Source organism: Agelaius phoeniceus, chromosome 3 (genome assembly GCF_051311805.1).
Source record: "Agelaius phoeniceus isolate bAgePho1 chromosome 3, bAgePho1.hap1, whole genome shotgun sequence".
In the NCBI taxonomy this organism is placed as follows: Eukaryota; Metazoa; Chordata; class Aves; order Passeriformes; family Icteridae; genus Agelaius; species Agelaius phoeniceus.
Window position 1 is genome coordinate 56,415,092 of NC_135267.1, and position 12,951 is coordinate 56,428,042.

Here is a 12,951-nt window from a genome sequence, read left to right on the forward strand (position 1 = left end):
TGAAATGAATTTTTTTTTTCATATGTCATGTGCTTTGACTTTAAATGACTCTAATAGACACATGAAAATTCCAAAGGGATAACATTTGCAGAGAAAATTACTATTCTGATTTTAAAGGCATTCTCTTCCCAAGCACTAAAGGCTTCTCATTCTCTATGGATAATCCTAAGTATCTTTTAACAGAGAAGTAAATATGTCATCACTGAATGTACTTTATGCTGATGTGATTTGTGAGTTATATAAACTGTGTATTTTTAATAGAAAACCACTTGAGATTAAAAGCTGCAAAGGTGGATTCCATGGCTCAGACAATCGCTTCCCCAATATGCAGGTAAGGTTTAAACTTATGTTAGCTCTTATTTTTAGTTCCCTCTGTTTCCAAATGCTGTGTTTGCTGGGTGTTGAGGTTTGTTTGTTGGTTTGTTTAAATGATTTAAGATCTGTGATATTATTCCATCTGCAGTTCAAGAAATAAAACATTTATAGGACTGATATTGTCATGTGCTGGATAACCCATAAAAATAAGGAGAGTCTTGAACTTCTCTTTAATGAGAAATGGGAAGACATCATAGGAAAACATGAAATCTGATCCTCAGTTTCATCTAATTTGGGAAAGTCACTTAACCTATCCTCTGCTTTAGTTTCTGCTATCAATAAAACGAAGGCCAATATTCTTGATTTCAAAATGCTGTTTTCAGGATTAAAATCCGCAAACCATTGTGAGGTACTTGGAACTATTACAGTGAATATGTGTAAACACTTTTAAAAGAGAAATCCATGTATTACATGGACTTTGTAGGTCTTCTCATGAAACTTGTTTTCAATCATTTTCTTTCATAAAAGCCTTTTTTTTTATGTGTTGTAGAGTTATGTAATGTTGGCACCAAACTGTTTTTAAAAAAGTCTTAATCTTGCATCAATTTACGCTTCCTACCCATCGATTTACCCTTTATATTTCTTCCCTGATTTGACTATGGAAAACCTGCTGATAGTGTTTCTAGTAATGGGTTGCAATCAGCAAGCCACGTGATGCCATATGTACTCCATCTCTCTCTGCTGCATTTTGACTGTGTAAATTTTTTTCAGTAGACTGACTCTATTCAAACTTTTTTGCCACACTTGGGATTGTCAGTTCATAGCACCCCTAACAAGTCCTAAACCAGATATAATTTATCCTTTTTGTGGCTACCATTATAGCAGCATAACAGTATTTCATACTCTGTAACCAAAAACAACAGAAAGGAGGTAGCGTGTCCCTGCCTCATCTGGTTTAAATTAGGCTGGTTGAGTACATTAATAGCCTGCAGATTCTAGTATCAACAGTTGCAAAATAATGCCTGTGTTATGCTTTGATCTCAAAGAAAGGACTTAAGAGTTGAGTTTTAGCCTCTGTTTTTGCCACACAGCTATGAAATCTGAGACAATTGCATTGTTCACAAAGAGCTTGGAGATCTTGTCCAGGGACGTGCTATACAGTGTAAAACATCCATCACTCATTTGGTATCTTGATACCACAGATGTGTGCAATCTGTTTATCTTCATTAAAAATAAGCTGAAAAACTGAGGACAAGTTTTAAAACAATGTTTTTGGCAGCAGTTGAGCTTAAGCATTTGTTGCCCTTTCCTCTTTGTTCATGCTGCAAACCCTGCAGTATGCTGGTGTAACATTTGTGTGGCTGCAGTGTAAAGTAGGTTGGGGAATTAAGCCAGAAGGAAAAGAGCCAGCAGGAAAAAAAAAAAGGAAAGGTTTTTGAGCTGGCAGCATTCCTGGATCAGGTCCAGTACAGCTTGGGAAGTGGTGCAAGAAGGAACAGCTGCAAACCAGGCATGGAAGCCTACGATCCTACCATTGCTTGAACCACTTAAAGCATTGCTACCAACAGATGTTTTTAGAGCCCCATGTTAAAAGCTTCCAAATTGTTTACAGGATGTGATATGTAATGGTTACTTTGGATCAACATTTCCATTAACTCTTTTAAAGCATTTAAGAAAATACCTTTTAATTTCTTCAAAAGCAGAGAAGAGCAAGGGACATCATAAATGGCCAAAGGCAACAATGAGATAGAATTGGGTTTCCTAGTACTCTTCTACTATTTTTAAAAATTATTCTTGTACATCTACTTTTTTCAAAAAAGAAAAACACATGCTTTTGACTTGATATATACTGTGTTGGTAAAAAGCTTAAGATTCCAAGATTAAGTTGTTGGAAGAAAATGCCCTCTGAATATAAAGATAATTTTCATTTCAATTTGTCTTAAACAGAATTCCACTATACTTTTCTCTGTAAATCCTAGGCTATCTTTATTGGTTTTGGACCAGGATTCAAGTTTGGTACTCAAGTTGATCCATTTGAAAACATTGAAGTATACAATTTAATGTGTGGTAAGTACAAAGGATGGGCGTCAGTTTTGTTCAGTAAAGTATAATATCTTTTCGGCATTGTAAATCTTCTAATAACAGATTGCTAAGTGTCCTCAGAAACTCATCCTTAAGAGTTGCTGCTATTTTCACAAATCAGCTGTTTGTTTTCCTGAGAAAGGGCCATGTCTAAATGACTAACAGCAGTTTAGGATCTACTGGTCTGGCTACCTTGTCTATTCCCACTGTGTATTCCTCTGGCTTTTCCAGAGCTGGTGCTCACTTGAGCACCAGAGCTTGACCACTACTACAAATAGCTACTTCAGAATGTCTCTATCATCATGAACAGAAACCTCCTTTCCTTCCTCTTTCAAACACAATGTTACTGTGACTCCTTATTCCTGTCTCCATTCTTCATTCTGTATTTCATGGTTTCTCCAAAAGTCTGTCACTAGATCTACCACTTTCTGTTCATTTTTTCCCCTTGAGGTCCTCACCTGTTTTCCATTATTTCCTACCTACTTCCCTGTCTGGTTTGAAACTATACTGCTTCTGGGAGAAGAAAAGTATACCAAAGAGTTTGATCCAGAAAATACTTAAGAGTACTGCAAATGCTTGAGATTGGTGGCTGTATTCAAGCGACTTGCTCAACATTACAAGAAGACTAGTACCATCCTGAACACTAGCTAAGAATGTGTGTGGCCCCTTTTAAAGAGGTTACATTGCTTTTCTTCTTGGGTGTTATAAGCAGTAAGCCGTGAAGCTTTGACTCATCCATACTGGTAAGCACAATATAATCAGCTGTGTATTACAATCTTTCTCCTCCTGTTAATATCACTTGAATTCTTTCATAGATTTGCTTGGTGTGAAGCCAGCCCCAAACAATGGAACTCATGGACGCCTAAACCATCTATTAAAGCACCCTGTTTACACCCCGCACCATCCCAAAGAAACCAGTCATCCTTCTGAATGCTCTGTGGTGGGAGAAAGAGCCTTTTCAGTGAGCCTTGGCTGCTCCTGCAGGACAGGGGTAAGAACTAAAATGGTTAAAGTTGTGGAGACAGAAGTCTGTTGTATTTAAAGACTGAAACTTTGCATTCTCCAGATAGTTTTACAGTCCCTTACTATTGGTTTCAAAATCTACTCTTGCTTGGGGTTAATGAGTGCTATCCTGTATTTGTGTATTAATTTTTTGCAGATTGCTTATGTTAAGTCACAATTATCTCTGAAGAGCCTGGAAAAAACCCACAGAAGCTTGATGGGGAAAGCATTCAGTTTTTGCTTGCCTCACTTAATTATGCTGAAATTTCTGTTCTGTGAATATTGTGTTTGGACTGTGATTTTCAAGCCTGTAGATTTGCTTGTGGCAAAACCAATTTGTTACAGGAAATTCCCTGTAGTTCCTCTCCAGTACATGTGTTCTGTGTATGTATAACTTGCAAGGCAGGAGTTATGTTTAAGGGTGGTACCAATTCATAATGTGCTTTGTAGAATCTCACTGCTTTTCCTTTATAATTATAGGGCTTGCCAATAAGGGATTTTCATCAGCGTTTAAATCTTACTGATACAGAAGGTAAGAATTTCAAATAATAATATAAAATTAAAAAGCTAACAACAACAAAAACTTGTGTGTCATCAAACATTTTATGTTTTTAAACTTCTGAGCAACTCTCAAGTAAATGATGTGAAAATTCTTTGAAATACTTGCTGGAACTATAGCCCTGCCTGGAGAATTTGTGGATGCCTCACCCCTGGAAGTGTTAAAGGCTAGGTTGGATGGGGATTTGAAGAACCTGGTCTAGAGGAAGATTTCCCTGGTCTTGACAGGGTGGTTGAAACTAGATGGTCTTTTTGGTCTCTTACAGCCCGTACCATTCTATGATTCTCATGTTTTTGAATACAGTCCTCCTGAACCATTTGTTCTCAGGTAAATGTGTATCCTTACATGTGTGTCTTTATGGCATATGTGTTATCTGTTACTTATGACTTCTCTAGTACTGAAGTAATGAGCATTCCAGAATGGGAAACAAAAGTGTTGTTACCCGTTAGCAAATCAATGCAAATAATGATACCTGTAATGGCAGCATACTTTTAATGAGGCATAAGGAGTATTTTACATGTTTGTTATGTGGTCTTGAGTTGTTACTTCTCTTACTTATGCTTTATTTCCATTCATTGGACATACACATGCCATGTTTAAGCTGCAGTTTGCAAGGCTGTAGGTGTGCTCATGAGTCATAAAACAAAATAAACTATTTTGAAACAAGTAACAGAAACAGGTAAAACAGCACATAAATAATGAAAACTGTAAGTCAAAATGGAACCTAGTCCCAGGTGCTAATGCCTTGATAGATGATATCAAGAGTATTAGGCTGCCAGAAATAGGCTGATAGAGACCTTGCCTTGTGTGTGTGTGTTCATGAAATCTATTTTCTATATTTGGCAACACCACACTATAGCTCACTATTGTTGAGAACTGGACATAAATGACACTTACTGGCCGGGTCCAGTATTTGCTGCTTATCCAGAGCTAATTCAAGGCTTCTGTTGATTTGTGTAGTTTGTCCTGAAACAAAGAGTGGATAGAGCTTTCTTGAATCTTTTCCACTAATGACAGGTCATAATTTTAAAACATGTCCCAGAACCCTTTTAAAGTAAGTCTTTCAGTATTGTAACACTCATGAGAGCAGCAAAATAAAATCCAGTTATAATGGTACAATGTGTTTTCTCCAAAGTGTACCAGGGGTTTTGCTGAAACAGACTCTGAGTATCTCTGAGGACTTTGTTTACCTGGCTTTGAAGAAACTTGACAAGGCCAGACACAATAACATATTTCAGTTTTCTTTTGTAGAAATAGGAACTTAAGGCTCTAAACCTACATTTTTGAAGCAGTAGGATTTTGTCTTGAATTATCAGTGAGACCTGGTATAGCCCTGTTTTAACAGTAATAATTTCATTATGAATTGTATTGATTGAGAACTAATCAGATATTAAAGCATTTCACAGATGAAAGAATTCTAGTAAACAGCCTAGAAGTGCCTTAAGACTGTATAGAGTTTATTAGTTACTTCAGTTTGCATGTTCTCTCATGATTGTCACAACTTGACAGTTTGTAAGGACAAAAAATTATAACTGCATTTTTACTTTAATGAAAAAAATATGAATTGTTTTTCCCTCGTGGGTGGAGAAGTAACTGTCATAATCTTCACATTTTTTGGTACTGTGGAAAAAACCCTGCACATTATTGCTCAATTTCTTTCCCCATGTAATACACTTGCCTTAAAACTGCATAATTATTTGTGGATGGTGAGGACCTATTTAATGGATGATATACTTTGACACCGTCTTTATAATTTTAGTCATGTAATGATTGAAAATACTTGAATTTTCAAAGGCAAATAGTGAGCCCTTGCACAGGTGAAAATCCAATCCAATATGTCACTGTATTGTTTACTTAGACCTCTGTATTTCCTAGTCATTTAAATGCATTTTTTACATACAACAATGTGGTATCTACTGAAATAGTAATTTCAAATCACCAGAATTGGTTTCTCTCCCATCTAACTGTTTACATAAAAGCAGATTCCACGTTTTTAAATTGAAACATAAAATCAACAAAGACTTTAACCTTGTGACTTGAATTTATCTTCTGTTTTTAACAGCAAAAGGTTTTGGTTCAAATAGAAGCTTAATTTGTACATAAGCTACATTTGCACATGTTTTTTAGTACAGGTTTAAATAATTTTTACTGGCTTCATCACTTAATTTATTGTTTAGTATAGAAACTATGCCTTTGATATAATAATGAAAATTTTTTGTCCCATTTCTGTGACTTCTGTTTGCTTGGCAATTGAAAATTAAGCCAGCCTTAGGTGTATAAAAGAGGAGCGTATTTAACAACTAGTATAAATTGAAAAGCAATAAGCACTATTTTTTGTTGCAGTTAAGAAGACAGAGAAACTTAATTTACCCTATGGAAGGCCCAGGGTTCTGCAGAAAAAACATAATTACTGCCTCCTTTACCAATACCGCTACGTGAGCGGGTACAGCAGGGACTACAGGATGGCTCTGTGGAGCACGTACACTGTTGGCAGAGATGTAAGTATAAGAAAGATTAGAAGCAGCCTTGAAAAGTAAAAATCTAGAGTGTCAGTTATTCCTGAAAGCTTCTTATATCTGCTCATGATAAGAGTCACCGTGGTGGTGGATTCACCATCTGCAGAGGTGTTCAGGAAAGGACTGGGTTTGGCACTTAGTGCCATAGTCTAGTTGACAAGGTGATGGTCAGTCAATGACTCAACTCAATTATCTTAGAGGTCTTTTTCCAGTTGAAATGCGTCTGTGATATTATCTCCCAGGGAACTAAGCTGAACCACATAAGATATAAAGTGGAAATTTGTGTGAGGTTGGCTATGTCAATAAGGATTGGCTTTGACTATTCCATTTCTCAGAATGAAACAGTTTTGCCCCCAGATTGAGCAGATCCATCAGGAAGTGAGGAGTCCATTGCCATTGGTATAGAAACCTATATAGGATAATGCACTGGTAGCATAGTTCTGCTATAGCAGTCTACAGCAGTGCTACAGCAGTGCTGTCCTTAAAACTGGCCTCAATGTGGGTTTCATATTCTTAAAGCTGTTTGTAATGTGGCAGGATCCTTTTAAAAAAGTAATCTCAGGACCATCTTGAACCGTTCATGCCCTGATATGATCCTTTTCTCAGAATATAATCCTGATTGGGGAAAAAAAGAGATCGGTGAAAATAAAGCTGGTCTTTGTGGTCCTGAACCCTATGCTTAAGATATACCTATTCAGAGTAGAGCACTGATCTGATGAATGAAAGATTTTTCAATTTGGCCTTTCCCATTCACAGAAAATTTAGAAGCCAGATCATGCTTAAAAGGAATTAGGATAGTAGAGAATAATTTTAAATGATTATCTGGGAATCATAGGTTTTAGATAATGACTTATAATTAAATTTAGCTAAACTTTGGGAAAATTTATTTGATCCTAAATATTTTGAGGGTAGTGGCATGAAGCAACAAGTTACTTTAACAAGTGGCCCACACATCTATCTGTCAATTATGTGAGGCTGTCTATCTGTCAGTAAATCAGGTTGTCTTAAATGAGGGCCTCTAGATTATCTTTTAGAAGATGTAATAATTGACTAAAATGCTGCAGTTCTGTTAATTTCTAAGGTATATGAAGTGATGGGAGGGCTTGTTTTCCACTGGCATAAGAGGAACAATTCTTGCATCTTAATTAAGTCCTTCACACTCTTAAAGGCAGCTGCAGCCAAATATTTAGAATTCTGCAGTCCCTCATACCAAGAGAATTATTGTAAGTTGTGAGCTTTCACAATGATACTTATTGTAAGCTTTCACAATGATACTTTCTTCTTGTTCAATAGGACAAATGGATTTCTTCTACAGGAGCTGCCTCCAACTGTTTACATAAAGATGTTCGTATTTCACAGAATCATAACCAGACCTGTTTGTTTTACGACAATCATCCTCGCCTAACTTATGGATTTCTTGCTCCTCCAAGTAAGTATTTTGTCTTCATTGTAAAGCATGTCTGATGTACATGGTTTGTAATGTAGCAGGTGTAGTTTTTTGTGGGTGTTCTTGATACCTAATCAGAATTAAAGCAGTAGTTGCTGAATTGTTGCAGTTCACTTCAGCATAGGAGAAAGGAAAACACTTTAGATGCTTCAGCAGTTGGTGGGTTGTCCAAGGTCACTTAGTACTTCCCAGAAGTTTTGAAGCACTTATCATGCTTCTAAAGTGGCGTCTCACAGAAGAAACTGGGAAGGACATGTAGACATTGAGTAAAGTCCAGCAAGCTGGTAAAATGCAAATTCACTCTGTATACATGGATAAATTGTTTGTGAACTGTTGCTGACCTGATACGGAAGTATTTTATTTACTCTACTCATTGAATACCAAGTAGCAGGTTATTTAAACATCCACATCAAACATAGTTTGCAAAGTTTTAACATAGTCCTATATTTAAGCCTAGATTCTGCAGTCAGGGAAAGTTGGCCTGACATTCATGAATTTTATTTCTCTCGCCACAATTCAGAAGCCTGTCCTGATATTTTTAAATCTCATGAAATTTGCCAACTGTATATCTGACAAGTGTAATTGCTGCTGCTACTAAATTTATTTATTTTAGGTGGAATCTGGAAGGTACTGAAAGTCAACACTTACACCCACACCAGTTTTGGAAAATGAAGTTAGGTCAGCTCCATCTCAATGTTAATACACTGATCACTAAAAGCATGAAAATGCAAGTTTAAAGTAAAAAATATGTGAAATTAATTGACCTTTTTTTGTTTCAGATTTTATGACAGATGCAAAGAAACCTCACTATGATGCCTTGCTTACCAGCAACATTGTGCCAATGTATCCTGAATTTAAAGGTATTTTATTTGTATGCCTATTTTATGTCCATAGTTGAACAGAAGACTGCTGGTGTTGTGCTGGCTTCTAAACCATGCATAGGACCCCTGGTTCCTGGGAGAGAGGGAACATGAGATGGTTGGCTGAGAGAAAATAAACATATTCCCAGTGAAAAAGAAGGATAACTGTGGTACTTCTGGAAAATAAGAGATATCCTGTTTTGTAATGGAGTACTGTTCAATTCTTAATTGTAATTTAAAATATTATATAGATTAGATATGTCAGGACATGGTGCAGTGGATGCTGCTGCCCACTTATATGCAACCTTTAACAACAGCAAACACATGTAGAATTTGTTTTCCTAGCTTATCATGTCTGTCTATACTCCACTGAATACTCTGCAGAGTTGTATTAGCAGCTTCTATTGTGAAGATTGTTTCCTGATTCCATTACTGTGTTTCAGTGTTATGGAACTACTTCCATCAACACCTCCTGCCTGAATATGCTGCAGCCAGGAATGGTGTCAATGTAGTCAGTGGTCCAGTGTTTGATTATGACTCTGATGGGCTCTATGATACCCCAGAAAAGTTGAAAAGGTGAGAACCTTTCACATTCGAATTCTTTGTTTCTTTCCTCCAATACTGGTCTGTTAGTAATTATCCTTCTTCAGAAAGACATGCAAAAGTTCAGAAAGAAGTAACAAGCCTGAAGAGAAAAATGCACCTTCAAAATGTGTCATCCTAAAACTAAAGGTAGAGCTTAAGAGAAGCTGTTGTGTGTGGAATGATGTCTACCAGCCTGAAAACTTAGGACACTGCCATTGCCCCTAGGAGAGGACAAGGCAAGGAAGGGCTTATCCCTGCTGGCATGGTTGATACTCCTTGAGCTGGCAGTGTTCTACTACAAGTTGTGGGTTACACCAATTAGCAAAATTGGCTCAAGATAGCAGGCAGAGAGGTTCCTGGACTTGGGCTGAACTCTTCATCACCTCTGGAGTTTTACACATTTTTATGGCAAATCAATTTGTTATACCTCATCAAACTTGTTATTTAGTCTAAAAGCCAAACTTGATTTTAAAAAATAGTGGTTTGGAATTTTCCTTCCAGACCTAAGTTTTCCTTGGACAAAATAGGTGAATTGATAAAATTGAATATAGCTGAATGTTGTAATTTGATCTTTGTGCAAGTATGATTTGGTGGATTTACAGAGAGATCTTTTGTATTTCAGATACCGTGGTAATTCAGAAGTTCTAGTTCCAACTCACTTCTTCATTGTGCTGACTAGCTGTAAAAATACTTCTGAAACTCCTCTGGAGTGTGAAGGTTCTCTAGATGCCTTGTCTTTCATTGTACCTCACAGAGAAGACAACAGTGAAAGCTGTGCAGTAAGTAGTCTGTTTGGCCCTCATAAACTTCTGAAGTCAGGCTGGAGTTTGTTTTGTTGGATATCAGTAATTAACTGGTTAAAGCCTTTGAAAATGGTACAGTCTACATGCCCATCTTGAGAGAGAAGACAATATTTTTGCAGACAGAATTATGTCAAAGTCTGTGAATATCATCAAATGGGAAAATAGATCTGTTCAAAGAACAAAGCTTAGAGCTAGCAAAGTGGGGTCAGAGTATGCAGAGAGCATGAATGTGATACATACAGAGACTTCTGTAATGCAGCTATTCAGTCTAGAGCTGAGAAGGATTAAGAGCTTCTAAGAGGAGTCACCCAGAATAAAAGGTCAGTGCTAAGGCCAAATGCATTCCCAGAAGGAGAAAACACAGATGTTTCTGAAGAGCACTGGTTGCTTCTAGTTCAGGCACCTTGGCATTGTGGTGAGAACACACATAACTACACTCCATATATGCCAGAAAAAAAGTGTGGAAAGTGTGTAGACCAATCCTGCAGCAAGGAATTAGAGCCACACACAGTTCTCAGAATATTTTTATCATACTGATGGTAGATAAATTGTCATTCCCCATTATCACCAACTGGTGCAGCTACAGGTTTTGTCTACTTGAGGTGGGAACAGCAAGAACTAAATTCAGACAAGCTTCTAACTATGTATAATCCTTGCACGCTCTGTTTGTTAGATGCTTGCCAACAGTTATTGATTTCTGCCTTTATAAAACATCAAAATGTCTTTTTTTAGTAGATTAAATGCATCTCAGGAGAAAAAAAGAAGTTTTACTTTTTTTTTTTCCTCCTGTGTCCCAATAGGATGGCAAGTCTGAGTCCATGTGGGTTGAAGAGAGAATGAAGTTTCATACAGCTCGGATCAGAGATATAGAATTAATTACTGGGCTCAGCTTCTATCAAGACGGAAAACAGCCAATATCTGACATTTTACAGTTAAAAACATATTTACCAACTTTTGAGACAGTCTGATTTTTCCTATGGAATGTTTTTATTCATGTCACAACTGATTTGTAAATAGACATTTTTTTAATTACCAAAACCTTTTTTTAAAAAATAAGCTGGAACTTTTATTGAGAACTCTTGACCAAATTGCCAGTAGAGAGGAGAGTGGGTGCCATATTTGTATCTCAGGGACTCCTGATGGACTATGCTTGTGACACAGGATGGCAGCGCCTGTCATTCCCACTTGGATGTGGTGGAACCATGTCCATTATCATGCTAAGATCATTTGGTCATCATAGTCATAGACACGAACACAAATGTTATCTTTGATATGCACTGGAGAGGGAGAATTTTATAAAGCATAGTTTATAATCAGCATTCTACTTTCAAAATGCAGGCAATTAGCAAATACCATTCTGGGAAAGAACTACAGTCTTGATGACCATTGAAATCTAAACAACAACACTCTTCTCACTCCAGTTTTCCTTGAAGTGTGAATTGCACTCTGAGCTTTGGGTGTCATAAAACAATGCAGCGTTGTGGTGTAAGAAGCTATACTGGGGTCAGCAGGACCAGTAATTAAACCTTCCCCCACGTGGAAGAGATGCCTGGCTACAGGAGTTCCGTGGGCTGGGAAGCCTCAACATGTTGCTGCCCTCTGATGGCTCCAACACTGACAGAGAATTGGATGCACAGTTCAGTGTTGTACATGCATCCTTGGAACAGGTGGATGTAGGATGCATTTTAAGTCACCTTAAAATGAGAAGAAACTACATCAGGAATATGTTTGAGCTCCCAGAAGTAATTATCTTACTTCAAGCTAAACTTAGATTTGATGAAAAATTTTGCATTATTGAAGTAAAGATGTGTTTCTCTGTTTAATACATGTTTTTGTCAGCTGTGGTTTTGAAATCCCATTTTTGAATGCAGATGCTGTCAGAGATGCAAATTTTGAAGAAGCATGTAATGACCTTTCTTGGAAGCTTTCAGGCTACACAAAACAGCTGCTACAGGCACTCAGGCATGTAGGAACTCCCTCCTTTTCCAGTACACATATTATCACCTTTGTAATTCTCCCACTCTCTAAAGCGGATGACCCAAAATTGGCTCTGTTATGTATAACATTCAGCATGGCCAATTTCACATTTATGGTCTTCTCATTTAAAAAGGAGAAAATGCATCACGCACAAGTATGTCAGAAGAATGAAGAGCCTGTAACTGAGCAGAGAGGCATTTGACCTTATAGCTTGGCCAGGACATGTTGAAGGCTGGATTCAGAGCCTGCTGAAGTCAGAGGAAGCTTTTCCATTAACTTCAGTTTGAATGGGCTGAAGTTCTGGGACCATTTTTTCTTTTAACCAAGCGTATTTTCTTGATCTTATGTTACAAGCATGAATTTTTTTTTTCTCAAGTAGTTTCACTGTGTGAAATCTAAATGTGTTGTAGCAACCTCACATTACCATAGAACTGTGACAGCATTATTCAGTGTAACTGCTTTGTAATGTTGCCTGTGACCAATAAACCCATCAGAAGTACTATGCTGCTTGTGACCCTTTCTGTACCAAATGCTACCAACTGGTGCAGTTATAGAGCACAATTTCACTTTCTTCGGGGGGCAGAGGGAATGGGAGTTGCTTCATTCTTTGCTCCATAAATTGAAGATAATTTCTCCATCTGTAACATTAGTTACATTTATTATTAGGAGAGGAAGGTAGGAAGAAAGATGGTCAAGGTATTAAGGTGTTTTTGTTGTTGTTGTTTTTTACAACTGGTACTGTCTCCTGAATACAAATAGATATGTTGACACCTTAAGGTGATGCCAGTTTCCATTCAGAGGCAGG

At 37.3% G+C, this 12,951-nt stretch overlaps 1 protein-coding gene across 2 annotated transcripts in view; it reads left to right on the forward strand.

The window, feature by feature from the left end:
- The window catches only part of ENPP1 (ectonucleotide pyrophosphatase/phosphodiesterase 1), a 53,205-nt gene extending 40,559 nt beyond the window's left edge, over window positions 1-12,646 (forward strand). For both annotated transcript variants that reach the window (XM_077175336.1, XM_077175337.1), the window contains exons 16-25: window positions 262-331; window positions 2,295-2,382; window positions 3,213-3,388; window positions 3,880-3,931; window positions 6,302-6,456; window positions 7,768-7,903; window positions 8,701-8,781; window positions 9,225-9,357; window positions 9,989-10,145; window positions 10,970-12,646. In XM_077175336.1, coding sequence (XP_077031451.1) covers window positions 262-331; window positions 2,295-2,382; window positions 3,213-3,388; window positions 3,880-3,931; window positions 6,302-6,456; window positions 7,768-7,903; window positions 8,701-8,781; window positions 9,225-9,357; window positions 9,989-10,145; window positions 10,970-11,137 — 1,216 coding nt within the window. In that variant the 3' untranslated portion in view covers window positions 11,138-12,646. The remainder of the gene's footprint in view (window positions 1-261; window positions 332-2,294; window positions 2,383-3,212; window positions 3,389-3,879; window positions 3,932-6,301; window positions 6,457-7,767; window positions 7,904-8,700; window positions 8,782-9,224; window positions 9,358-9,988; window positions 10,146-10,969) is intronic.
- The last annotated feature ends 305 nt before the right edge of the window (window positions 12,647-12,951 follow it).